Genomic DNA, 25,364 nt, shown 5'->3' on the forward strand with positions numbered 1-25,364 from the left:
GAATTTATTGTAATCGACCGAAGATATAATGAATTCGACAACAAATTCGACTTTTGGCGAAAACAAATGAATCCATCTCATCATCTATAGTTTCTTTCCACAGAAGAACATCTGTTGATTGTATTGCTTCTTGAAAAGTCTGTGGATCTCCTTTCACATTATAGGTGATGAAGTCATCTCCAAAATCTTTCTGTCTTCTGACGCGCTTGGAAGATGGTTCGATAACTCCTTCATCATTGACTGGCTCCTCTTGTGCATCTGATGTACTAGCATTCTTTGCTACATCTTTGAGCAATAAACCTTTATGTTTGATAAACTTATCCTCAAATAATTCTGCATCCCGAGCTTCAATGATGGAGTTGGTTCTAAGGTCCAGGAATCTACACGCATTGCTATCTCTAGCAAAGCCAAGAAATACACATTTGTTTGTCTTTGGTCCGAGCTTAGGCCTTCTGATATCTGGTATTCGAACGTATGCGAGACACGCCCATACTTTGAGACTATCCAAAGAATCTGGATATCCCAACCATAACTGATGAGGAGTAATATCAGTTTTGGAATAGGGTACTCTGTTCAGAATCCAATTTGTCATTAGCAAAGCCTCTCCCCAATAGCAGGTAGGTAGACCAGATGTGATCAGCATCGAATTCACCATCTCGGTCAATGTACGATTCTTTCTTTCTGCAATCCCATTAGATTGTGTGATCAGCATCGAATTCACCATCTCGGTCAATGTACGATTCTTTCTTTCTGCAATCCCATTAGATTGCGGAGAATACGGAGCAGTAGTTTCAGCAATGATTTCATGCTCATTGAAGTATGCTTCTGATTCCTTAGATCGGTACTCTCATCCTCTGTCGCTCCTGAGTCTTTTCACCTGAAGTCCAAGCTGCTTCTCCACTCGAGTCCGAAATTCGACAAACTTGCTGAAGGCTTCATCTTTAGATTTCAGCAGGTAAACGTGACAGAAGCGAGAATGATCGTCAATGAAGGTGATGAAGTACTTTTTGCCGCCACGAGTGATGAAGCTCTTAAAGTCATAAGTATCTGAATGAATCAGATCCAACAAGTTGGTGCTCCTCGTGACACTTGAAAATAGCTTCCTCGTCAGCTTTGCTTGCGCGCAAACTTCACACTTCTCAGGTTTGTTACCCCCACATTTTGGAAGTAATCCTAACTTCTTCATGCTGGATAATTTTCTATAATTTACATGTCCCAGCCTATTGTGCCATAACACAGAGGAGTAAGCAGAAGATGATACTTTATTTACAACGGGGTTGGGTGCACTCGTACTAATTTTATACATGCCATCAGTACGATATGCATCGCCAAAATACATTTTCTTGAAGGATAATACAACCTTTCCTCCTTGGAAAACCAGCCTCATGTGTGCATCACATAGCATGCTTCCAGAGACTAAGTTCTTGCCAATTAAGGGAACGTGTTTCACATCCTTCAATGTGAGAGTCTTTCCCAAAGAAAGAGTCAGCACCACAGTCCCAGTTCCAAGAACAGGAACCACAGAACGATCAGCCATTGATACGTTTTCTTTGGTAGCAACATAAGAAGAGAACATATCTCTATTGAAGCATACATGACAAGTAGCACCCATATCTAACTACCAACTAGAGATGTTGCTTGGAGTTGTTACCTGGAAGAGCATAGCCACATAATCATCAACTTGATTGACATTGTGTGTTGTTTTCTTCTTTGGTGCTTTGCAGTCTTTGGCAAAATGTCCTTGCTTCCCACAGTTAAAGCATTTGCCGCTCCTCTTGAACTCCTTCTTCTGAACGTTCAGGTTCTTTGGATTCTGGTTCTTCTTTCTGTTAAAAGACTTCTTCTTCTTGAAAGATGAATTATTACTCTTTTTAGAGTTAGCAGCCACCATGTTAGCAGACGCCTTCTGCTTAGTAATGAGCTCAGTCTTCGTGCGAGTCCGAGTCTCGTCCTCGATCCTAATGAACATCTTCAAATCAGACAGAGTCGCTTGTTTTTTCCTTCTTCGAATGTCAGTGGAGAATGACATCCAAGATGGAGAAAGCTTGTTGACAATTGCACCAGAAATGAAGGTTTGACAAAGACTGATCTTTTCATCCTTCAGCTTCATAACAAGCTTTTCAAGCTCTTTGACTTGAGGCAAAACCTCAATATCATCTTCGAACTTCAAGTCCAGAAATTTATCAATGAGGTGAGATTTGGACAGCTTCTCCTCATCCTTGTACTGATCCTCTAGAGCATTCCAGATTTCCTTTGCAGAGGGCTTGTTGGTGTAAGCATCTACTAGATGATCGGCTAGGCAATTAAGGAGATAACTCCTGCAAAAGTGATCATCTCTAGCCCAAGAGGCTTCAGCTTCGGAGTCTTCTTCAGAGTCAGGTTTTTTCTCAGAAACCACATAGTAGATTTTCAGGAGTTGCATCCCAAAGATTACTTTCCGACGCCATACGTTGAAGTTAGAACCGTCAAAGTTCTCTAACTTAAGACAATCCACTCCAAGAGTCATCGCAGGATCCATGGTAGATCAGAATAATGCTTTAAGATTGTTGGCGCCTGTGGTTAAAACTAGAATAATACAGATATATAACAGCAAAAATCTGAATAGAAAACTGAAGGGCAGTAATTTAAAATTTTTAACTCAGCTGCTGTGCGTTTGTAAAACGTTGTCCTTAAAGCATTATTTGACCTACTCCGGTGCAAGGATCCCAAGGCCAAATTGTTTCCAGGAATAGCAGTCCAGTATTCTGGTGTGCATCGACCTAGTACTGTCAAGATCTCCTCGGTCTATAAGGCAAAGATCTCCTCGATCTATCAGGCAAAGATCTCCTCGATCTATCAGGCAAAGATCTCTTCGATCTATCAGGCGAAAGATCTCCTCGATCTATCAGGCAAAAGATCTCCTCGATCTATTAGGCAAAAGATCTCCTCGATCTATCAGGCAAAATTCCTATAAGCACCAGCTATTTTACAATCTATATCTGTATATATATTGATTGTTATTTTTGGAATGAATTTTCTTTAAGGATTTGAGGTCTATTTATAGCGTTTGGGAAAATACTATGCACTAATAAAATATTATTATTTTACTATGTAGTGGGGCCCACGTCTAAAAATTTCAATCAAAGTTTGTTTGCCTAAAATTTGGCACCGCCCAACTAAGAAAGTTTCTCCCACGTTTTTCATTGAACAGATATTAGCGCGGGACCCACCTTTTTTAAAAAAGTATTTAACAATTGGAAATTCAGGATTTGCAATTCCATTAATTGAAGGGGGTACCACTATTTTAGAGTTTTTTCAATCTTTTTTTTGTGCCCCCAATCTGAGTCATGATGTGCAATATTGGAAGACCATTTCATTTTATTCAGGAAGAGAGAATAACATGTTGGGGAATTTTAGTCTCCCCGCCTACTACAATATGCGCAACTCGGAAGCCAACCCATAATCAACAAGATAGAAAATAACAACAATCAAGAAGAAAGAACACCGAGATTTATGTGATTCGGTCGACCAACTTCGACCTACGTTCACGGACAACAATACGCGAAATCCACCATGTATCAGGGAGAACTACAAGAGGAACCACTCAACTCTCGTCTCTCAATCTCACATACATAATCAACTATCATATTCTCTCCAAAGCCCTCTCCTTACAATCTTTTGAACAGACAATGACTGTGAAACCCTCTCCTAAGGATGTAATCTTTTGTACGGACAAAGACTACGAAACCCTCACCTCTCACACAATATTCTTGAATCAGGCTACACCCTCTGCTAACCCTAAATTACAAGAATATTGGTTCTCTCTCATCTGCTTGGTTTTTCTTCTAACAATAGAAGAATATTTATAGGAAAATCAAAACCCTATTTCTAGCCTACCTTCTTAATTAGAATAGGATTCAAACCCCTAATCATGATGAGACCTAGTCTCCTAATCATAATAGATCTCTAACCCTATCTAATTCTTATGAAGTTATACAAAGAATCAAAAACATAATCTTAACATAACATTCTTCCATTATGCTAAGGGCTAGGGGTAACATGTTAATATTTCATTTTCATCCTTTTTCCTCATGCTATAAGGCACCTGAAACAGTAGATTTAACGGTGTAATTTTGATTTTTAAAAGTGAATCTTCAAATATATTATAGTAAAATAAGAAAATTTCATGAGTTTTTTATATACAAAACCTCTTAAATATCAAAGGTTTTTTTGAATTAAATTAGTTAAGAGTGGTTATTTACCTAGAGGGTGAAAAAGAAAGAAACTATAGAGGAGAACATTAATTAGCTTAATTATAAGCTATCATTATTATTTTTAGGGGTGTGCAAACAGTCGGTTCGGTTCGTTTTTTACTAAATTTTGAACAACCGAACCGAACCGCCTATAATTTAAAACCGAACAAAACCGTTGCAAGTCGTTTTGGTGCGGTCCGGTTCGGTTTGTTCGGTTATAACTTTATCAAACTTGTTATCAAACAACATACTGTGTTAAAGGAAAAAAAAGATATCAACATACCTCCGATCTTCCTTTTATTGCCTTCCTTTTAGTCAAAGTCTGTGAGCCTTGTGTAGATTGATTAGAATCAACTTGACTTGCATTTACATTAGGATTCTCCTTTTGAGAAGCCTGCAGATTATTTCAACAGTTCAACTTGATTAGAATCAACTTTTTAGCATACTAATTTTGTAAGCTATTCAATACTTAAAAGTAATTATAGAAAATAAGTTTATACTTATCAAGACAAAGTGTAACTTAAGAGTTAAGACTAGCACTAATATGATTTATATATAAATAGTCAAATTGACACCAATAATCAAAATCAATGCCTATTTTCAGTGTTTTGAACTATCCAATAAACAAACGAGCAACATCAAACATTGCATTAAGAAAAAATAATATAAGGTTTACAGATATAGGCCTGTAATCATGATAACCAGAGTGTAGAAAATAAATAATTCACTATCAATATTTAGCACAAGCCAAGCGTATAGACCTATAGGCATGAGAATCTGAGAGATCATATAATGAATTTGGGCATATATGATTAAGAGCTGCAAACAGATTTATACTTCAACAATAAAATAAAGAATTTAACACCAAGATGAACTTCTTCACAAGAAAAGGCCTATAAGGCTATGGAACCGAGAGATCATGTGAGATCACTGAGATGTAGAAGAATTATTTTCAATTTATACCCTGGCCTCGGCGACGGCGACGGGTGCGGGTGTCCCCTCCAAAGCCGGAGATAGATCCTGAGCATGAGGAGATGTTTCAGCCTCGGCCATGAAGACTGTGGAGCGCGGCGGAGTGCCGAGTGACTGGTGGCTGAGGAGTGAGAGAGAGGACTGAGGAAATGATGAAGTGAGGAAGAGGAAGTGAGAGAGGCGGAAATGATGAGTGACTCACTCCGAGTGAGAGAGAGTGAGAGAGAGGAACTAAGGAGCGGCGGCTGAGAAAGTGGCAATGGGAGTTTACTTTAGGGTTTGAGACATTGAGTCTTTGGGGACGGGTCGGGTTTAAGTGAGATTCAGAACGGGTATATTTTGGACTATTGGGTATTCTGTCGGTTCGGGTCGGTTCGGGTTGAAAAGTTTTCAAACCGATCCAAACCGTCCTACTCATAAAACCGAACCGAACTGTTAATTTTCGTTCGGTTCGGTCTGTTTTTTCGGTTTGGACCGAACCATGTTCACCCCTAATTATTTCTATGTGTTTGGTAATATTCCATATGAGCTAGCTTTTATGCTCAATATATATAAAACAATTGGGGTTCCCTTGAAAAATTAGCTTTTAAGCTAGGTTTAACCAAATAAATAACAATTCTATCCGAACAATTTTTATAGAAATTTTATTATAAAGCTCAAAAGCCAGCGTAGCTTATAAAAGCTTCAAAAAATAAGTCCTCACAAATGCCCTCTAATTTATAATGATGATAATTACACTAATCTCTTATATACTACTTCTACACCACAAGATAGAGAATCACTAACTCCCTCGATAGTTATAGCTTTGTACAGAGAAATAAAATAAAAATTTTTATTTTATTAACAGAAGTCGTTTAGACACTCGTGAAGCATGAGAGAGATTTGGGAAGAATGTAGCCCGATGTTTCTAATTAATTTTCTCTCTCAGCTCAAGTCTCTCTCTTTCTCTCTCCTGATTAATGAATTCTCTAGATAGGAGCACCCGTTAATAGAGCCCAAAAAAAAATCAGGCGGTGTAAATTTCATGATTTGATTTGGAACCAACACTTGGATTTGACTTGTTTGTCCACATTTGCACTAATTGTCCTCAGTAGAAATTTGGAGAACATATGCTAAAATCGTCGCTTGTTCAGATGTGAACTCAAAGAAAAGGTCAAGCTAGCTTAGAGTGATTAAGAGATATTGGATCGTTCTTTGACAGTCAAGATTAATTTTACAAATAAGTCCAAGCTGATCAATGGAGTTATGAAGACTTAAATGTATCTCTCCCTATGAAATTCTGGCTTAGTTGTGTTAGAAATACCAATGACATACTCTCAAGTCTCAGCACATCAAAAATTTGGAAGTTAAAGTACTATTTATTGGTCGATCAGAAGGCACAAACAAAGCACATACAATACTGGATCTAAGGTTTTCGGATTGCACCTTGAATCGTCGTCTAAACAATCATTCGCAACAACTTTATCATAACATTCTGCATACAAAGTAAGATGTTCCGAACAGTGTAGAATAATAAAATGCATATTGGATATTTTACCGTTTTAATGTAAGAGAATCCTACTTGTATGCGGGATGTTCGACAAAGATATGTATTCTTTATTTGATATATTTTTTATCATAAAGTAATAATATTTTAATGTTTGTCATGGATATGTATGTTTAAATATTTGAACCATCTTGACTTTAACTAGGTACCTTGAGTGAGTGTTAGGACAAATTTTTTTTTTTCCTTTGTACTTGTTTTGTTTTGGCTCACGTCTCTCCTGAACCTAAACTAAACCCGTTCAAACCAAAACTCATAGGACGAGTTGCCAAACTAAACCTAATTCATAATTCGACCTCCAAGACAACGAGAACTTACCCACACTTACTAAATATAACCCACGACAATATTTCTTCCTTTATTCTTTTTCAGTTCCCTTAATTTTCTTGACTAAAAAAGTCCTGTCTATTTGACTACGAACTTCACCAGAGATGAGTTAAGAGTGAGGAAATTAATTCAAAAGTGGGACAAACATTGAAGAAAAGTTCACGAATCTCGTGCTAACAGGTTGGCAACCCAACCATCGTAATTGCATGCAGCTCTTTTTGAATTTTGGATCCCAAGGAAAAGGGGAAAAGAAAATAATAATAATAATAATAATTACAGCGTTGGAAATTAATAAGAAACAATAATGATAATAAAGACCGGCCGATTCTTGATGTAACAGGCTTTCGACATCGTTTGACCCTGTGTTTTATACGGCTTTCGGTCCCCGCTCTCTCCCAATTGAGTATTATGACTGCTAGGAAATCAAGGCAATGGTTTACGAAAATTCCCGCGGTTTTTATAACTAATTTCAATTTTGCCATTCAATCACGGAACCTGGGTGGTCTTCTTTTTGTTTGTTTTTTCCCCCTCCTTGTTTTTGAATCTAAGACCTAATCAACAAACTAATTTATTAAGAAGGGAGAAGCTTTGCCAACTTTTATTAAACAAGGAGGCTTTGATTTCTATAGTGGGAAGAAGTAGTCCTTTTGGTTTACGACTTCTACAAAAATAGTAGAGGGCGCACTTTTTTTCCCCATCCGTTTTAACATTCCGGCCGCTTAATATTATTTATGATTGTTCGTTATATAATACATGATGCAATTGATGAGATAGCCTTTTATATGCATCTAAATTTAATATACTTGAATAAGACTAAATATGAAAATAAAGACACTTTTAAAAGGAAGTACCACACAAATCTAATAGATGGCACTAATATTGGCATTTAGACTTAATTAGTGCACTAATCCAAAGGATTAAGTATTGTTTCGATGCATCAGCACAACTTTCCGGTCCCAGAAGCTAACATGATTGTGCACAAAGCTAGGTGTATTAGGGTGATACGTGAACTCAGGACAATTATGGTTCAAGAATTTGCTAGATAAGTTTTTTTTTTCTTGGTCAGCTCTGGGTTTTGCTCATAGCTCTCGATTAGTTTTCTACATTAACGGAAGAACCAATTAAAAGAAAAACTCATGTATTGAAGCATCAACATGCCATTTACATTGCCATTTTTTAATTTGAAAATGAGTGTTTAGTGTACTGCTAAGTTTTTTTTACTACTTTTGAAGATGAAGCAGATTAGTCCGCTGGAATCAATACGTTAAAGAGAGAGAAACAGTCTTACTAGTTTTGTATTTTAATATTAATTTCAGAATAGAAAATGGTTACCGCTATATTATTCGTTAGAATACCGAAAAATTTCTTGGACAAATGGAAACAGAGTTGACTTTTTTGGGTAAAGATCCAACACGGCAGTAAAGTTGTCTCAGAGGGATTCAGTCCTTTTTATCCACACACCTCAGGCAACAAAAGTAAAAAGTTGCGGAGAAATTTCAAATTCCAAAATAAATGTGCCCCATTAAAGTCCCCGGACACAATGATGTGATTGATGGCAAAGCCCAGGGGCAGTATCGTCATTTACCCCACTGCCGTCGCCCCCTCGGGTCAACTATCAGTAATTTCCTCTCAACTCCTTGCCCACTTCAAAACAGCCCACCCCCATTAATATCCCTTTGTGCAAAGAGAAGGAAGAAAGAGAGATCCTTCGTCACGAAAGCAATGCTTTTGCTCTGAAATAAGCGCGCTCTCCCTCCTCTCGGTTTCTCTCTCTTGGCTTTCTCTCTCATCAAATCAATGGAGGTTTCAGGTAGGGAGTCTTGCAGGGATCAGAAGCCCCCGTCTCCTTCAACCTCGCCCAACAGCAGCTCGACAAGCAGCACGAGCTCCAATAATGGAGCTCATCCATCAGCATCCCTCCCTCCCCTAACTCCCAAATCAAACCCGAACCCGAACCCTAACCCTAACCCGTACCCGACGACCTTCATCCAAGCCGACACCCAATCCTTCAAACAAGTCGTCCAAATGCTCACCGGATCCGCAGAGCTCGCCGGCAGGTGGAGATTCTGTCTCCGAGCGTCCTCGATTTCCCCAAGCTCATGCTGAGTCCCGTCACTCCTTTGAGCCCTGACCCTTTCAACAGGTCGCCGGTGAGCTCGAATTTGGGGATCTCGGTCTCGCCGGAGGATCGAGCGATCGCTGAGAAAGGGTATTATTTGCATCCGTCGCCGAGGCAGGCGACGCCGAGGGACGCCGAACCGCCCAAGCTTCTGCCTCTGTTTCCGTTGACTTCGCCGAGGATGGAGTCCGCCGGCGGTCAATCGACTGTATGAGGTGCGATTGGTTCTGCAGTTAATTATTGAGAAGTTAAATGAGGTTTTCGATTAGATCTTGTGATCGGCCAAGTCTTGTACGTACAATTATCATCTATATGATAACGCTGCTTAATGTTGTTTATTTCTGACTATTTTTTTTTTTTGGGAATTTGGCTTAATTAGCATTTTAATACCCTGGAATTTTACTCTCTTTAAATTTTGATGGCGTGAAGTTTATTTTGACAATTTAATGTTTGGAACGCAAAAAGGTTAACCTATAATTTATGGGTCAAATTCCGGCATTTTCTGCTCAGAATTGAGCTTCACGATTTTGAAGTTGTCCAAAGATTGAAAAATTGGGGTATTAAAGTGCAAAACAATGCTTAAGGAATAGTGTTTGTTTGATGGGTGATTAGCTTAAGGAAGAAGTTAGGCGGAAAGTAAGCAAGATTTCTGCAATAATAAACAAGTAAGAATGCGATTATTTTAATAAGTAAATATTAAATTTGGGAAAGTGAAAGGAGACCAAAGATGGGGCATTGCAGTTTCTGCTCTCTCGGGCCCAGGTTCGTTGAGGACAGCTGTCGATAACTGATTGGTTAGTAGTAGGGTAATGAATCTAACAGCCCGCATTGAATACGAGCAAAAAGGCTGCAGTAAATTTACAAAACCCTACTTTTTGGGGCTGTAAATATTTATACGTAGGAGCAGCGGTTGGTGCGTTCGTGTAGAACTTGCGAAAATGTGTCGGGGGATAATCTATTTGGATTCTGTCAACTTGTGGATTATTAAACGAATATGAATTAGTCCATGGATTAGTTTTAATGTATGTAGTTTAGTATTTAGTAAGATTTGAATTTAATGTTTTTGACGTAGGAACTTCAGATGAATTTAAGTTCGATTTGGTCTTTTGAATTAGTACGATTATCAAAGTTTTTTCTGTCCATTGAGAGTAGGTTCTTATAAATGACAGGAAAGTCCCATTTAATTTTTTGTTTTTTCAAAATTGGAGAAATCCTTGCCAGTTCATTTTAATGTCAAGAAACAATCAAATTTTTAGAAAGGGTGGAAATCCTATGCATCTAATAAGTCTTCTCCTTAGAAATTAATGCGGTTGGACCTTTGATTACCATTTCATTAGAGAAGGTGATTCACATCCGTGCAACAAATGTTAGGGCAGCATGAACGTTACATTAGCGAGGAACCGTCATGATTATCTACGCTATTCACAATAAATGCAGTACGAATTATTTCAAGTTAAAATTAACACCCATACACATTGCACTAAAAATCTACAGAGAAGAAAATGTCCAAATCTTGATAACGAATAGGTCCAACCGCATTAATCTTAGCGATGACCAAGACGAGAATTTGCCAAATTGGGACCATTCGAAATCGAATCTTAAAGTTAGGCAGCGCCACATAATTGTTGGGGGGGGGGGGGGGGGCGAGTCAGTTATTGGGGTTTGGGGTCAAGGGAAGTGGGCCCCAGCATGTTGCTTGGATTACTGTTTGGGCCGTAACAGGGAATCAAAAGGGTGGGCCACCACGTGACATGCAGGTCATGCATCACGTGACAATTGCCGGTATTTGAATACGGGATCACACGGGACACCAGTTGCTCAGATGCGTAACGTGTGATGCAGGAGAGGGAGAGATTGGAGGGTACCGGTTGTTATTTTCTAACATCAAACGTAGTGGGGGAAAAAAGTGAATTTTCTCAAAATAATAGTTCATCATCTTTGACCTTTTTAAGATTCAAATCCTCCACGCATACACCGTCGAGATTAATTACACATCTCCTCAAAATGATCCGCATAACATCCGAGCTGCAGCTCATCCCCCGCCAATCAGATGTGCGGCTTAGACGACCCGATTACATGTGGATCATCTTGAGGTGATACAGACTAATCAAAATTGATCAGTTACACACAAGTAAGTAAATATCTGCTACCACCCGCGGGGTGGGATCTTGGTTAGCAGCTCCCCATGGGGGGAGAGATCTCCCCAGGCCACGTGCCCGTTGTTGGGCAAGGTTCGAATCCTCGTGACTGCATTCACCTGGTTTCCTTTAGTCTTAGGGTGGGGATGGAAACCCGGGGTTTACTTGGTCAGTAGCGGCTCGACCCGCTGTCTCTGGTTCGCGTCTCGCCCGGTCCACACACTGCTCGCCCACGTGCTGGGGATGAGCCCTCTGGTACTTAAGAGGTAGCTCCTTGCGGATTGTTGGGGACTGGGGGGATTCGAACCGGGGTGCGGCGGACTCCAAAGGGAGTTTAAGTGGAGGTGCTGACGTAAATATCTGCTTTTCCGTGTAATTGTTGCGTCTGGTATCATTGCTGCAAACCTAGCATGAAGTTTAATAGAATGTTGGTCAAGGTAGGAAAAAATAATAGGAAATTCACAAACTTTGAACACAAGTACGTAGTCTTAACGTACTCTCAAAAGAAGAGTCCATGCTCTAACAAACATACGTACCAACAAAACATATCTAATAAAAGCAATATTTTCTTTTTTATCTTTCTATTCTCTTTCTTTGGAACCATCAAGAATTATTAGGATAACCTTTGACAATATCAACGACTACCAAAAGTCCAGACCGCGTCAGTGATGTCCCGAACGAACTTTGTATTTATTCCAAGTATCGCTAGCTGCATTGAGGAAAATTCCAAATTTTCTTTTGTCCCCACAATCCCTTTGCAGTGGAGAAACAAGATAACAAATCCTACCAATGTGACCTGGTTTTCTTTACAAAGCTTGAGAAAAATTCATCATTGGCGTTTGCTGGCTAAACAGTATAAAGAGAGAGAGAGAGAGAGAAGCATTACAAGCCTAATTTCGAAATTTAATACTACCGACCCTTGAATCTTTATCTAGAGCATAATAAAATTGACACGATTCGATCGATTTTAAAAAAAAAAAGGCAAGCTCGTCCAGTCGTTGCTCCTATCTTTTCTTGCACGTCCCCTTCAATCCATCTGAATCGAAGAAGAAGAAAGCGAGGTCTCCTTCTCATTTAAAATCTAAACTACAAACAAGAAAGTTTGATTATTCCACAAGTTTGATATGGATGTAGATGTCTATCTCGGCCAGCTAATATGATAAACAGAAGCTTTCTTCGTTTCTTTCCAAGTTCCAAGATGCCACAAGTGCAAATTGTATTGCAACACCAACAAATATAATATATGCAGAAAAATGAGGCGTACCTATTGTGGCTATTATAATTGTTCTAACAAAACCAAACATAGATCTCAACCGACACAAATTGAAACTAAAGACGGGTGGTTGAGATCTAAACCCTTTAAATTTGGAAACAGATGCTCATGTAAACTTTTGACCATTTACAAAAATTAATAATAATTGAAAAGAGAAGGAAGAGACGTTGCTGGCGTCGCCTTTGTCTTTTTTAAGTCCGCTGGTTCCTAGCTGTCCTGACTCAAAAAATTGAAAGTACAAGTAAGCTGTCTTTTAAGGACAAAGAACATGCACATGCGAAGCCAATATACATGGGCAGAGATCTTGTGTACAGTGTACAATTGGGTTTAGAATAACATTGTAACAAGCAACAACAGAGACTATGGCTGTCTTTAATAGCATAAAATCATGTATAATAATATGATATAATAAATTGTAGATCACAACTACTGTGGTGTTAAAAATGCTTTCACGAAGTCATGCGGATGCCACTTCGGCTGCTATCCTCAACATAATTCAGTTTAGTTAATGTGGAAACTCTCATCGACGGCCACCTGAACATGGGAACTTGGTTTGTTAAATATCCAAATATTAACGCTGCATTGTAAGAAATATAAAAGGATTAAGATAGAATATCTGAGATATGTGCTAAGAGAAGCAAATATTAGGATGACTTGATGCATAAAGCATTATGCCTCAAACCTTCAGCGATCAACGGAAGAAATGTAGTATTTTAACAATGAAAAGGCCACATGCGGAACCGATTCCCTTTTAAAAGGAAAAATAAAAATAAAAATAAAGACTCAATCATCTCGGTCAAATATAAGTTATTGTCAATGTCATCAATATTTCGCTAGTGGATGAACATGCATCCATCCAGAATATAGGAAAGCAAGTTTCATGAATCTTAGAAAGGCATTGGGAGAAATTTTAGGTATAAATTTGTATGAGATTGATGCCCAGAAACTTTTCATCAGGAAGCAACTCAAGAAACCCTGAGAATTTCTGGTACAAAACTAATAAATTTACCTAACCAAAAAAAAAAAAAAGCTACCATGCGAAAGTAGTTCCGAGATACCTACAATTAGGTTGTGAAGTGAGCATCTCTTTCACATTCCCTTGTTGCTTTAGTCCTACTCAACCAATTTTCCCATGCATCAAATCATCTTTCTCAGAGAGGGAACTCACACTTCAGAAGAACTAACGCCTACAAATATTGTATTAACTCGACAGCGAACTTTCCTTTTCTTGTTGTCACAATCTCGCCAATCTGAGGAAATAAAAGAAGAAGGGGAGAGCTATCAAGTTTGATGACATTGAACCATCACTGTTTGCAAAATGTATAGATTATGTTTAACAGGATAATTAAAGTGTACGCATTACCTTCAATCTCCCTTTTCCACTAACCGAAACGATATCCCCTGTCTTGAGTGTGGCTCCATTTTTTGACACAGGAGACCAATTTATTCGCACATCGCCATTGCTGTAAAAAAAAAAGAAATATTGCATCAATTTGATCATCTATTGCTAGTGATGGTGTATAAGTTTTCCATTATAAGCTTGTAATAGAGAGAACTCAACTTTTAATGAGCTTCATGATTGTATAGAATAATTTGTCAAGAGCACATATTATGCTCAAAAAATACCAACCAGGTCTTCTGCTCTAGGGTTGGCCCCATCCAATCATTCGGCGTCATTACATGAACAGGCTTCCCGTTCTAACTAGGTAAAATTATTAGGGATTAGGTACTTTTAGCAGAATTCTTCTTCAAGACACTAGTTCTCGATCCAATTGGTTTCCCCCTCATTATTTGGCACTTATAGATATAGTGTGAAGCACCTCTTAATAATAATTTTACTTCATTCTTTATTACACAGGTCAATAACATATTGATTATCATTTTCCCTAAACATGGTAAAACTAATATTTTACTGTTTACAACCCTCGCCACAAGAACACGCTCTGTATGTGAAGGTTGATGGTCATCTTCTGCATCTTTCTGAAAGTTTTGTTCATGAACTGTATTCTAACCTCAAACAAAATATCCTTTAATCTTCTACGCATGTGACAGGTACATCCTGCAGGCAGGTGATAGGTACACTCTCATATCCATTCACGTAATTCCAGCATTGAGAAACATAGGTTTAAGCAAACTAACTGTGGCTTCCGTGTCTTTGTTCTTTCTGGGCCATTTATTTATGTTTTTTTTCCTGGGGAAAGCAAATTTTAAATTAAAAAATGTGTTTCTCATCAACACCTCCTCCAAAATTATACCTCATATTCAAATCCCTGTTTCATCTTTATACTGGCTAGCATAAAGGCACAATTCACATGACATTTTGCAGGCGAAATTATCCTATAAAGTGGTATATAGTCTTCCCGGATTTTTTTTACCAATAGTTGAAAAGGAAGTAACTTGACCTATTTCACAAATGTGGCCCTCAATATTTCCAGTTCACATGAGTGGCCGAAAACTTTATTCAAACTATTTCTATTTAGGGGATGTTTGGTTCGTTTCCTTGATATAGAGAAATGCAATTCCATGTAAAGAAACACAAGTTTTGAGTTTTCCAAACTTTTCCAAGAAATAGATTGTTTTGCTTTGGTTCGCACATAAAAAATAGTGAGAAACCAATGTATTTATTTTTCTTGTGTTTGGTTCGCATAGAAAAAAAGAAAAACTTTTGTAAACAAAGCAGAGAAGGAAAAAATCTGACGTGGCAGAGTTTTCATCAATTTCACTTGGTTGGGGAAGGAAATCGGAGAGGGAAAAAAATCTTAGTTGGCGGCGATTTCAGCAGAGTTTTCCCTCTTCCATTCGAGCGAACCAAAGCGGCACAAAGAAATGGACGGAAACAAAAAAGCTGACGTGGAGGTCTAAAAATCTGACGTGGAGGGGTTTTCTGAGTTTTCCACCCCTTATAATAGCGAACCAAACAGCTCCTTAGTAAAGGATGAGAAAAGGTTAAAGATGACAGAGAATGCTATTCAACCTGTGGAAGTAAAAGATGAAGAAAAGGTTACTACAGAGGTTAGATAAACTTCCTCAACCCACTTACCAACTCTTTGGTTCACAACTTAGGGCAAGGTTGTTCATAAAAACGGTTGTAAAATGAATAACCATAACACAAAAGAAAAGTGTCAGTCTATTTTTTGTGCTTGAACTCTTCTAATTCAACTCTCGGCAGAGGAAAGGAGAGAACATGAAAAACTGATAAGTGCAACATGCTATTAACAATAGAAGTGTACCTGATTAAGTTGGCAAGTTTTGTGCGTGATATTCTAAAACCAGCGCTGGCCAGCGCATCAACCCTTAATGAGGCTTCAACGGTCTTAAAGGATTTTGTCCTACAAGTAGGTAAAAAGCAATGCAATTTGTTCCAGATATCGGTGAGTACGATCGACACTAAAATACTTAAAAGAAACTAGAGGTCCAAGACAGAAGTCTCACTTTGGTGGTTCATACTCCAAAGCAAGCAATGGTATTTGTGTGCAAGTGACAGAAACATTACCAACCTGCATAGAGGCCAAAGATAAACTTTCAACTATCCAGTTATATCACAGTTTTTTTACAGAATGAAACACATCTAAGGAAATATCTGTTAATTTAACAAATAAAAATATTGTCTCTAATATTCCTTAGGACATTCCTTCAAGAAAGAACAATAACAGGACAAAAAAAGTAAAACTGTAACAAATGGTACCAGCTATCTTGTTTCCATTATATCCTGATGAAAATTAAAGACAAATATCATGCTTGAAAGTCGTGAAGTATAAATTTGACATTTTCTCAATCAGTCGATGACGTTCACAAATTGAGAAGTGTCAATGGACAGTAGAGTAGTTTGTCACAGGCTAAAGCATTTATGATATTACAGAGAGATTAACCACGCCCTTGTATTCTACGCGATGTGCCATTTAAAGATGTCTCAAGAACACCACAAATGTCATTATCAGAGTGCCAAACCAATCAGTAACAAGGCTCCAATTTATGCCAAAAAGATAAAATTTCAGCTGTGCATATTAGTTCAAAACCAAAATATATTATCATCTAGTCACATTACAAGCAGCCCGCCATAGGAATTAAGATGCAATTGGCATTAGCTTCAAAACAGAACCCAGAAAATACAGATGTAGCTGTACAAGGAAATCCAAAATTATGCATAAATTGGGTTGCCCATACAGATGTAGCCGTGCATATTAGTTCAAAACCAAAATATATTATCATCTAGTCACATTACAAGCGGCCTGCCATAGGAATTAAGATGCGATTGGCATTAGCTTTTAAAAAGGAAGAATCTCAGAAAATACAGATGTAGCTGAACAAGGAAATCCAAAACTATGCATAAATCGGGTTGCCCATATGTGTGAGTGAGGGAAGGAGGGATGGAGGGAGGGAGTCAATATTAGATAAGGAGTTGAGTCAATATTAGATAAGGAGTTTATATCAAAATAAAGCCAGGGAAATTAATTGATTAAATATAATAGATTTGCTTAAGTCTTGTCCAACGGAAAATAATATTTAGCAATTGATGAAAAGAACCTAAGACATAGTTAAGGCATTGCTACTTGAAAAATCTTCTTACATTAATAAGTTCATGATGAGACCCTCTACATGCTAATAAGCTATCTCATGTTGACAACCAAATCATTCAGGATACTTAAGAGGCTGCTAGACATATGTGACTGATCAGATAGAGGAGATATAAAAGTCATGGAAATCTAGGTCATACATCAATTTAACCAATATCGAGCCCTGCATCTATTTGACTCAAATGATAAAACCTGAAACATGCTTTTGGCAGCTAAAAATCAGAACTATGATGCAGAGATATGTGATCACTTTCAATTATGTTTAATCCTCTTAAATAAATGGATAGTTGCTGTATAATGAATCAACTCATATAGATCTAGCAATCAGTAATCTACTTTCAGCAAGAAAACATAATTAAATATTTTGCAGTTTTGAACAGATGTACTATGAAATCTACAGTAAATCATTAGCAATATTTGCCCTGATAAAGGTTCTACCTAAACAAAATTATCAACAATTTATTAACAAAATCATTCCCTACCTTATCCAATGCTGATGTGATGAATTCAACAAGTTCTGGAACTACAAGGACCTGGGCCCCTTTTTCTCCCTGGAGAAGTCAGCAACCTATTAAATTTACATTGAGAAAACAGAACAAATATGAGAATAACAAACTACACGTATCCTTTGGGTGCTAACTAGCAAACCTGTACTAGTATATCTCCAAGCTTCTCTCTTACAATTCCGGTACCAAGAATAGCACCAAGGAAGTCACCATGAGAACAAGGTTCGAACCCAAAGTTCCCTGAGATACTGGAAGCACAAATCAATTAGGCGACCTCAATAAGGTACACAAGTTCTCAGAAAAGAAGTGTTGAGTAGACCTCAGAGCAGCAACTACATCAGGAATAGTTGTCATAATTTCAGGATGTCCAACAGAAATGCGACATCTTTCAGCCTGGGAAAACCAACAGAGATTCCAAACTATAAATAAAATTTCAGATTCCAAACTATAAATAAAATTTCTGGAAAAACGAAGGGTTTATATAAAGAAAAAATAGTTATTCACCTGTGGATATCCTCCCTGGGACACCGCTTTGATATCAGCTAGTTTTCCTAGAGTAAGAAGGGTCTCATTCACAACAGGAGGAGTAAGAAAATCTGTATGGAGAATCTCTTTTCTTATTGAAGCCCGTCTTGCCTTGTTTGAAAATGACGAAGAAAATCAGTACAATTTCACACTTCTAAAGTAGCATACAACAATAAGGCAGGCCTCTTCTCTGTAACTGAAGCACAATGCCTAAACAAGCATGCGAAATAAAGATAGAGGGTATTGTGCCCAGTTAAATCAATGAGTAAATCATGTTATTGTGAAACATATATATATTATATATATATATATATATATATATATATATATATTTATATATATATATATATATATATATATATATATATATATATATATATATATATATATATATATATATATATTATATATATATATATATATATATACACACACACACGCACGCACGCACGCATGCGCGCGCGCACACACACACATATATCTACATATATACACACACACACATACACATATATCTACACACACACATATAGACATACCTATATCTACATGTATATGTATACACATATACATGTATATACATACATACACACACACATAGGGGTGCAAAATTGTCCAGATTTATCCGGACCGACTGCAACCGTATCTGTTTAGAAAATGGATATGATAGGGAAAAATTAAAAACGACCGGATATGGTTTCGGATACGGTTACGGTTTAGATTTTTTATCCGGATATGGTTATCGGGTCGAAATTATGAATACAGTCCGAATATTTAAAATGGGCTAAGTATAATACTTGTATTGGGTCGGGTTTATAACATATACTCATGTTATCCGCAACCCGACCTAAATTCAACTTAATGAAAAGAGTCGGCACTCGGCAGAGAGTCAGAGACCCAAACTCTTATCCCTGTTTCTCCAAGCTGCCTCCGCCTTTGAGCTCCACCTCTGGCTTGGCCTCCCACTCCGCCTGTGCTTCCCCTCTTCGCGGCTCAACTCTTCAAGAAGTCCGCGGCCGCCTCATCCTCTTGATCGACGCGACGACGACCATCGACGACGTCCGACCTCCTCTTCAATTTCGTATATCACTAAGGTGAATTCAAAACCCTAAGTCCTAATTTTTTTTGATAAAAACCCTAATTTCTAGCATTTGTTGACTGAATTGAAAAACCCTAATTTATTTGATAAAAATCCCTAACCTATTAGCCCTAAATGTTTTTAGTTGCATATATGATTGTAATTTGCATCATTATATTTTTTTTGTTTGATTAAGTTTATAAATTTCAATGAACATGTACTAGAATCATGTCGTCTAATCCATCAGTTCAAGCTTCTAACGAAGAATCCACAGTCGAACCCCCCGTTAAACCGGTCATTGAACCCGCAGTAGAAGAGTCTTCTAATAAAACAGAGGAAAAACCTGAAAAAAGGGAAAAAATTAACTTCTGATGTATGGTTAGACTTTGAGAAAATTGATAAAGTTGAAAAGAAAATTATCGATGGGAAAGAAGTTGAAATAAAAATCAAGCAAGGTTGCTGATAGCGGATCGCGGCGCGTCGCGGCGAGGTACCGCTAAGGCTATATCGGGCTATTACGGCGAAATCGCGGCAAATAGCGCACAGTCAAATAGCGATCAAATTTAAATATATTTAATTATCCTAAATAATAAAAAAATTCATAAAAAAATCTAAAAATTCAATTAGTTGTAAATTTCTTGTATTATTAATAAATAACAATTAATAAGCTTGTTGTATGAATGAAACTATGAAGAAATTCAAGAAATATAGCATCATAATATGTGTGATAGCGGGTTTAGCCGCTTTTAACAACAAAAATCCGCTTTTAACCGTGAAAACTCGCTTTTAACCCGCTAAAATCCGCTTTTACGTGCTATTCGAATGAATAGCGGATTTTCCCGCTTAAGCCAACCGCGAAACCCCTACGCGTAGCGCTGAAGGGCTGCGACCGCTATTCGCGCCGCTATTTACAACACTGAAATCAAGAAAGTGAAATGTAAACATTGCTTGTTTGAATATGATGGACGTAGTGCAGGGGGTACTACACATTAGAAATCATATTATGAAGTGCTCCAAAAAGAAGAGACCCGATATTCGTCAACAATTAGTTCAAGCTACTATAAAAAATAAAGGACTTGTGCACTTAGTAATTATCATTTTGACGACGAGAAGAGTCAAACTTTACTTACAATAGCTATCATCGTGCATGAGTATCCATTTAACTTGGTCACACATGACTTCTTTTTACAATATGCGCATTCTCTTCGTCCAAATCACAAGGTTCCAAGTCGTGCACAAATCACAGAGTTATGTATGAAAGTTTATGATGAATATAAAAAATCTTTATTTGATTTGTTTGTCAAATCTTCCATAAGGTTGAGCCTGACAATGGATAAATAGACATCATCTTCACAAAATGATGATACAAATGTGGCTATGGCTTTTGCAATGAAAAGAAAATTTAATAAATATTGGATCATGTGTAGATGATGTCTATTTATCCATTGTATCATCATTTTGTGCAAAAGCCATAGCCACATTTGTATCATCATTTTGTGAAGATGATGTCTATTTATCCATTGTCAAGCTTAACCTTATGGAAGATGTGACAAACAAATCAAATAAAGATTTTTTATATTCATCATAAACTTTCATACATAACTCTGTGATTTGTGCACGACTTGGAACCTTGTGATTTGGACGAAGAGAATGCGCATATTGTAAAAAGAAGTCATGTGTGACCAAGTTAAATGGATACTCATGGACGATGATAGCTCTTGTAAGTAAAGTTTGACTCTTCTCATCGTCAAAATGATAATTACTAAGTGCACAAGTCCTTTCTTTATTTTTTATAGTAGCTTGAACTAATTGTTGACGAATATCGGGTCTCTTCTTTTTGGAGCACTTCATAATATGATTTCTAATGTGTAGTACCCCCTGAACTACGTCCATCATATTCAAACAAACAATGTTTACATTTCACTATCTTGATTTTTATTTCAACTTCTTTCCCATCGATAATTTTCTTTTCAACTTTATCAATTTTCTTAAAGTCTAACCATACATCAAAAGTTAATTTTTTTCCATTTTCTCAGGTTTTTCCTCTGTTTTATTAGAAGACTCTTCTACTGCGGGTTTAATGACCAGTTTAACGGGGGGTTCGACTGTGGATTCTTCGTTAGAAGCTTGAACGGATGGATTATACGACATGATTCTAATATCTGTTCATTGAAATTTATAAACTTAATCAAACAAAAAAAATATAATGATACAAATTACAATCATATATGCAACTAAAAACATTTAGGGCTAATAGGTTAGGGACTTTTATCAAATAAATTAGGGTTTTCAATTCAATCAACAAATGCTAGAAATTAGGGCTTTTATTAAAAAAATTAGGCCTTAGAGTTTTGAATTCACCTTAGTGATATACGAAATTGAGGAGAAGGGCAGGTCGAACGTCGTCGATAGTCGTCGTTGCGTCGATCAAGAGGATGAGGCGGCCGCAGACTTCTTGAAGAGTTGAGCCGCGAAGAGGCAGAGGCAGAGGCGCAGGCCGGAGCGGCGGATGGGAGGCGGAGGGGAGCAGCAGGCGGATCGGAGGCGGAGACGCAGGCCGAGCCGAAGGCGGAGGTGGAGCTCGGAGGAGAGGCCAAGCTTAGAGGCGGATTGCGGCTTGGAGAAACAGGGATAAGAATTTGGGTCTCTGACTCTCTGCGAGGTGCCTGACTCTTTTCATTGAGTTGAATTTGGGTCGGGTTACGGATAACATGAGTATATATTATAGACCCAACCCAATACAAGTATTAAACTTAGCCCATTTCAAATATCCAGATATACGGACCGTATCCGTAATTTCGACCCGATAATCGTATCCGAAACCGTATCCGAATAAAACATCTAAACCGTGACCGTATCCGAAACCATATCTAACTGGTTTTAATTTTTTCCCTATCATATCCTCTTTCTAAACGAATACAGTTGCGATCGGTCCGGATAAACCCGAACCATTTTGCACCCCTACTAATGTGCATCGGGTAAATTTCCATCCACTAAATCTAGCAACCAAGAACCACACCAGGTGCTGCAATCAACATCATAGACATAGTCTTTGGCACCTCATGGGTATTCTGGTATTTGACAATAAGTTCAGGTCCTACTCCCTGACAGGCTCCCTGACTCTACAAGTATACAAAGTTACGATTGGCCTAATCAGAATTATACTTTTGGGTGTTATGCCATGACCCAGAACTCTATCATTAAGTTCGTATAAGATCAATCAAGATATGAGTCCAGAGACCTTTTCTAGCTGGTTCAGTACGAATATGTCTAGTTAGGCACTATATTGTCAGGTTCAGAGACCTTTTCCAGTACTAAAATGTCTGGTCGCACAACGACTGATGGGGAAACTGATGCCATCTACTCTTTCACAGATCTATGGCAAGCTAGTGGATGTGTTGTAACATCGAAGGCCCACTGCATGAAAGGTCAGAGCGCGGAGATGGGAACCTTCTGGTGTCTTTTTAATACGATTGCTATACCAATGGTAAAACCATCAGGGAGTGAGACTAACGTAATTATTAGGATGTTTTGCGAACTCAAGATTCCACAGAAGATCATAGACTTTGCATGGTTGCTATTTATGACGATATGCTTAATATAGAAAATCTCATAAATAGAAAGTCGTCAATAGTTGGAGAATATGACTATTGTCTAGCAACGGATCATCCATTCATCGATGTCATGCACCAGCCAGTACATTTTTGTTTTGGTCAAGGATATCTTTCACAAAATCCAAACACCTGCATCCATCAGGAGCTCCGGGATATTGACGTTTCAGAAATCTTAAACGACGACATAAATCACATTGGGTTGTAATGGTCACAATCTTCGAGGGACTATATATTAACATGAAAAGCAAAAAGTAGAGGAAAGCGGGATAACAGGGCTTAGGCTCTAGGGCCATTAGCACCACAAAACAAAAATACATAAAATCAGAAAACTGAAAGGACGAGAACTAAAAATGGAGGCATCGACAATCTATGTGTCCCAAAGTTTATATGTGATGATAGAAGATGCACTAAAGCATCTTAACTCATGTCTAACAAATACGCAATTGATGTAAGATCGAAGAAGGTAACTTTAAAGACCAAAGACAAAAAGGGATTTATAGAGTGCATCTAGGCACCAAAGCATCTTACAATTGTACAAGAATTAAAAAAGTCGAAGCTGGTTTTTGTTCCCAATAGTGGATCCCATTTCGCAATAGTTCCGTTACTCTCTTTGATGAAACTGGTGGAAATTCAACTTTTCTAAGGAAAAATTGCAATGATCATTCTCTGAACTTAGAAGCATTCCCTTCCTATGATGCCATCCTTTCTAATGATAACCTTTCAAATGATATACTTACCTATCCACGGCTTAAACAAGGTGAATTCTTTACTGTTTGACTCTATTTTGAAAATGTGAGTGAACATGAAGGATTTTGTCATGGTGAGACTAAGCCCTAAACCTGAGACTATAAATCTAAAAGGCTTGCCACTCAAATTAATCATTTTACATACATTATCAGAGAGGTAAATATTAGCAAGTAGAGAGTTATCGATCATAGCAAACCCTAACTCTCAGTAGAATCCAAAATTACAAATGCAAAATTACCATTTCGACAATGTTCTTCGCCGAAGCGTCACCGCCACCGCTGCCTCCAGACTTCGCAGCATGAGCGACGAGGCACATACCTGTGACAAAATCGGATAAAATCAGCCAAAAATAAACAGAAAATGGATCAAATTTGAGAGAGGATGTTGATACCTCGAGAGGAACAAGAAAGGGTTTTGAGATGATGATGGAATCGGTTAAGAGATGCTGCGATAGATTTGACCCTAGAAATTTGGGGCGCGAAGCTGGAGACAGCAGCAGCCTTTCACAAAATCCAAACACCTGCATCCATCAGGAGCTCCGGGATATTGACGTTTCAGAAATCTTAAACGACGACATAAATCACATTGGGTTGTAATGGTCACAATCTTCGAGGGACTATATATTAACATGAAAAGCAAAAAGTAGAGGAAAGCGGGATAACAGGGCTTAGGCTCTAGGGCCATTAGCACCACAAAACAAAAATACATAAAATCAGAAAACTGAAAGGACGAGAACTAAAAATGGAGGCATCGACAATCTATGTGTCCCAAAGTTTATATGTGATGATAGAAGATGCACTAAAGCATCTTAACTCATGTCTAACAAATACGCAATTGATGTAAGATCGAAGAAGGTAACTTTAAAGACCAAAGACAAAAAGGGATTTATAGAGTGCATCTAGGCACCAAAGCATCTTACAATTGTACAAGAATTAAAAAAGTCGAAGCTGGTTTTTGTTCCCAATAGTGGATCCCATTTCGCAATAGTTCCGTTACTCTCTTTGATGAAACTGGTGGAAATTCAACTTTTCTAAGGAAAAATTGCAATGATCATTCTCTGAACTTAGAAGCATTCCCTTCCTATGATGCCATCCTTTCTAATGATAACCTTTCAAATGATATACTTACCTATCCACGGCTTAAACAAGGTGAATTCTTTACTGTTTGACTCTATTTTGAAAATGTGAGTGAACATGAAGGATTTTGTCATGGTGAGACTAAGCCCTAAACCTGAGACTATAAATCTAAAAGGCTTGCCACTCAAATTAATCATTTTACATACATTATCAGAGAGGTAAATATTAGCAAGTAGAGAGTTATCGATCATAGCAAACCCTAACTCTCAGTAGAATCCAAAATTACAAATGCAAAATTACCATTTCGACAATGTTCTTCGCCGAAGCGTCACCGCCACCGCTGCCTCCAGACTTCGCAGCATGAGCGACGAGGCACATACCTGTGACAAAATCGGATAAAATCAGCCAAAAATAAACAGAAAATGGATCAAATTTGAGAGAGGATGTTGATACCTCGAGAGGAACAAGAAAGGGTTTTGAGATGATGATGGAATCGGTTAAGAGATGCTGCGATAGATTTGACCCTAGAAATTTGGGGCGCGAAGCTGGAGACAGCAGCAGCCATAGATGTTGCTAAGGGGTGTTTGGTTGAATAGTGAGCCAGGAGGTTTTCAATTTTTAGGGGGGGTTATTGGTCGGC

At 37.9% G+C, this 25,364-nt stretch overlaps 2 protein-coding genes across 8 annotated transcripts; one reads left to right on the top strand and one right to left on the bottom strand.

Annotated features, from left to right (window-relative positions):
- LOC109840950 (VQ motif-containing protein 33-like) lies at window positions 8,734-9,606 on the top strand. The gene is given in 2 exon segments (XM_020409783.1): window positions 8,734-9,123; window positions 9,126-9,606. Coding segments are annotated over 2 exon segments (534 nt in total). The 5' UTR covers window positions 8,734-8,871; the 3' UTR covers window positions 9,408-9,606.
- Window positions 12,494-25,337, bottom strand: LOC109840951 (putative RNA-binding protein YlmH). Of its 7 annotated transcripts, XM_020409787.1 has the most exons (12): window positions 25,287-25,330; window positions 24,040-24,148; window positions 23,887-23,966; window positions 18,189-18,320; window positions 18,004-18,077; window positions 17,827-17,932; window positions 17,661-17,729; window positions 16,037-16,101; window positions 15,835-15,933; window positions 13,968-14,067; window positions 13,667-13,854; window positions 12,494-13,138 (listed from the first exon to the last, which is right to left on the bottom strand). In XM_020409787.1, exons 1-11 carry the CDS (start codon window positions 25,287-25,289, stop codon window positions 13,792-13,794), a joined length of 900 nt encoding a protein of 299 aa, XP_020265376.1. In that variant the 5' UTR covers window positions 25,290-25,330; the 3' UTR covers window positions 12,494-13,138; window positions 13,667-13,791. The 7 variants fall into 7 exon arrangements, with proteins under 7 accessions (XP_020265376.1, XP_020265377.1, XP_020265375.1 ...); XM_020409788.1 differs by lacking the exons at window positions 23,887-23,966; window positions 24,040-24,148 and adding an exon at window positions 25,025-25,104 and having other exon boundaries at window positions 12,494-12,815; window positions 25,178-25,337; XM_020409786.1 differs by lacking the exons at window positions 23,887-23,966; window positions 24,040-24,148 and adding an exon at window positions 25,025-25,104 and having other exon boundaries at window positions 12,494-12,820; window positions 25,178-25,337.

This window comes from Asparagus officinalis, chromosome 5 (genome assembly GCF_001876935.1).
Source record: "Asparagus officinalis chromosome 5, Aspof.V1, whole genome shotgun sequence".
Lineage (NCBI taxonomy): Eukaryota > Viridiplantae > Streptophyta > Magnoliopsida > Asparagales > Asparagaceae > Asparagus > Asparagus officinalis.

Excerpts from the sequence above, each read along its gene's own strand:
- LOC109840951 (XM_020409788.1), bottom strand. The coding sequence starts at position 25,289 with ATGGCTGCTGCTGTCTCCAGCTTCGCGCCCCAAATTTCTAGGGTCAAA. Across the intron at positions 17,730-17,826 it reads TTGGAGATATACTAGTACAG|GGAGAAAAAGGGGCCCAGGT; the intron begins GTTTGCTAGTTA and ends TGACTTCTCCAG. Across the intron at positions 14,068-15,834 it reads AAACTTGCCAACTTAATCAG|CAATGGCGATGTGCGAATAA; the intron begins GTACACTTCTAT and ends TTTTTTTTACAG.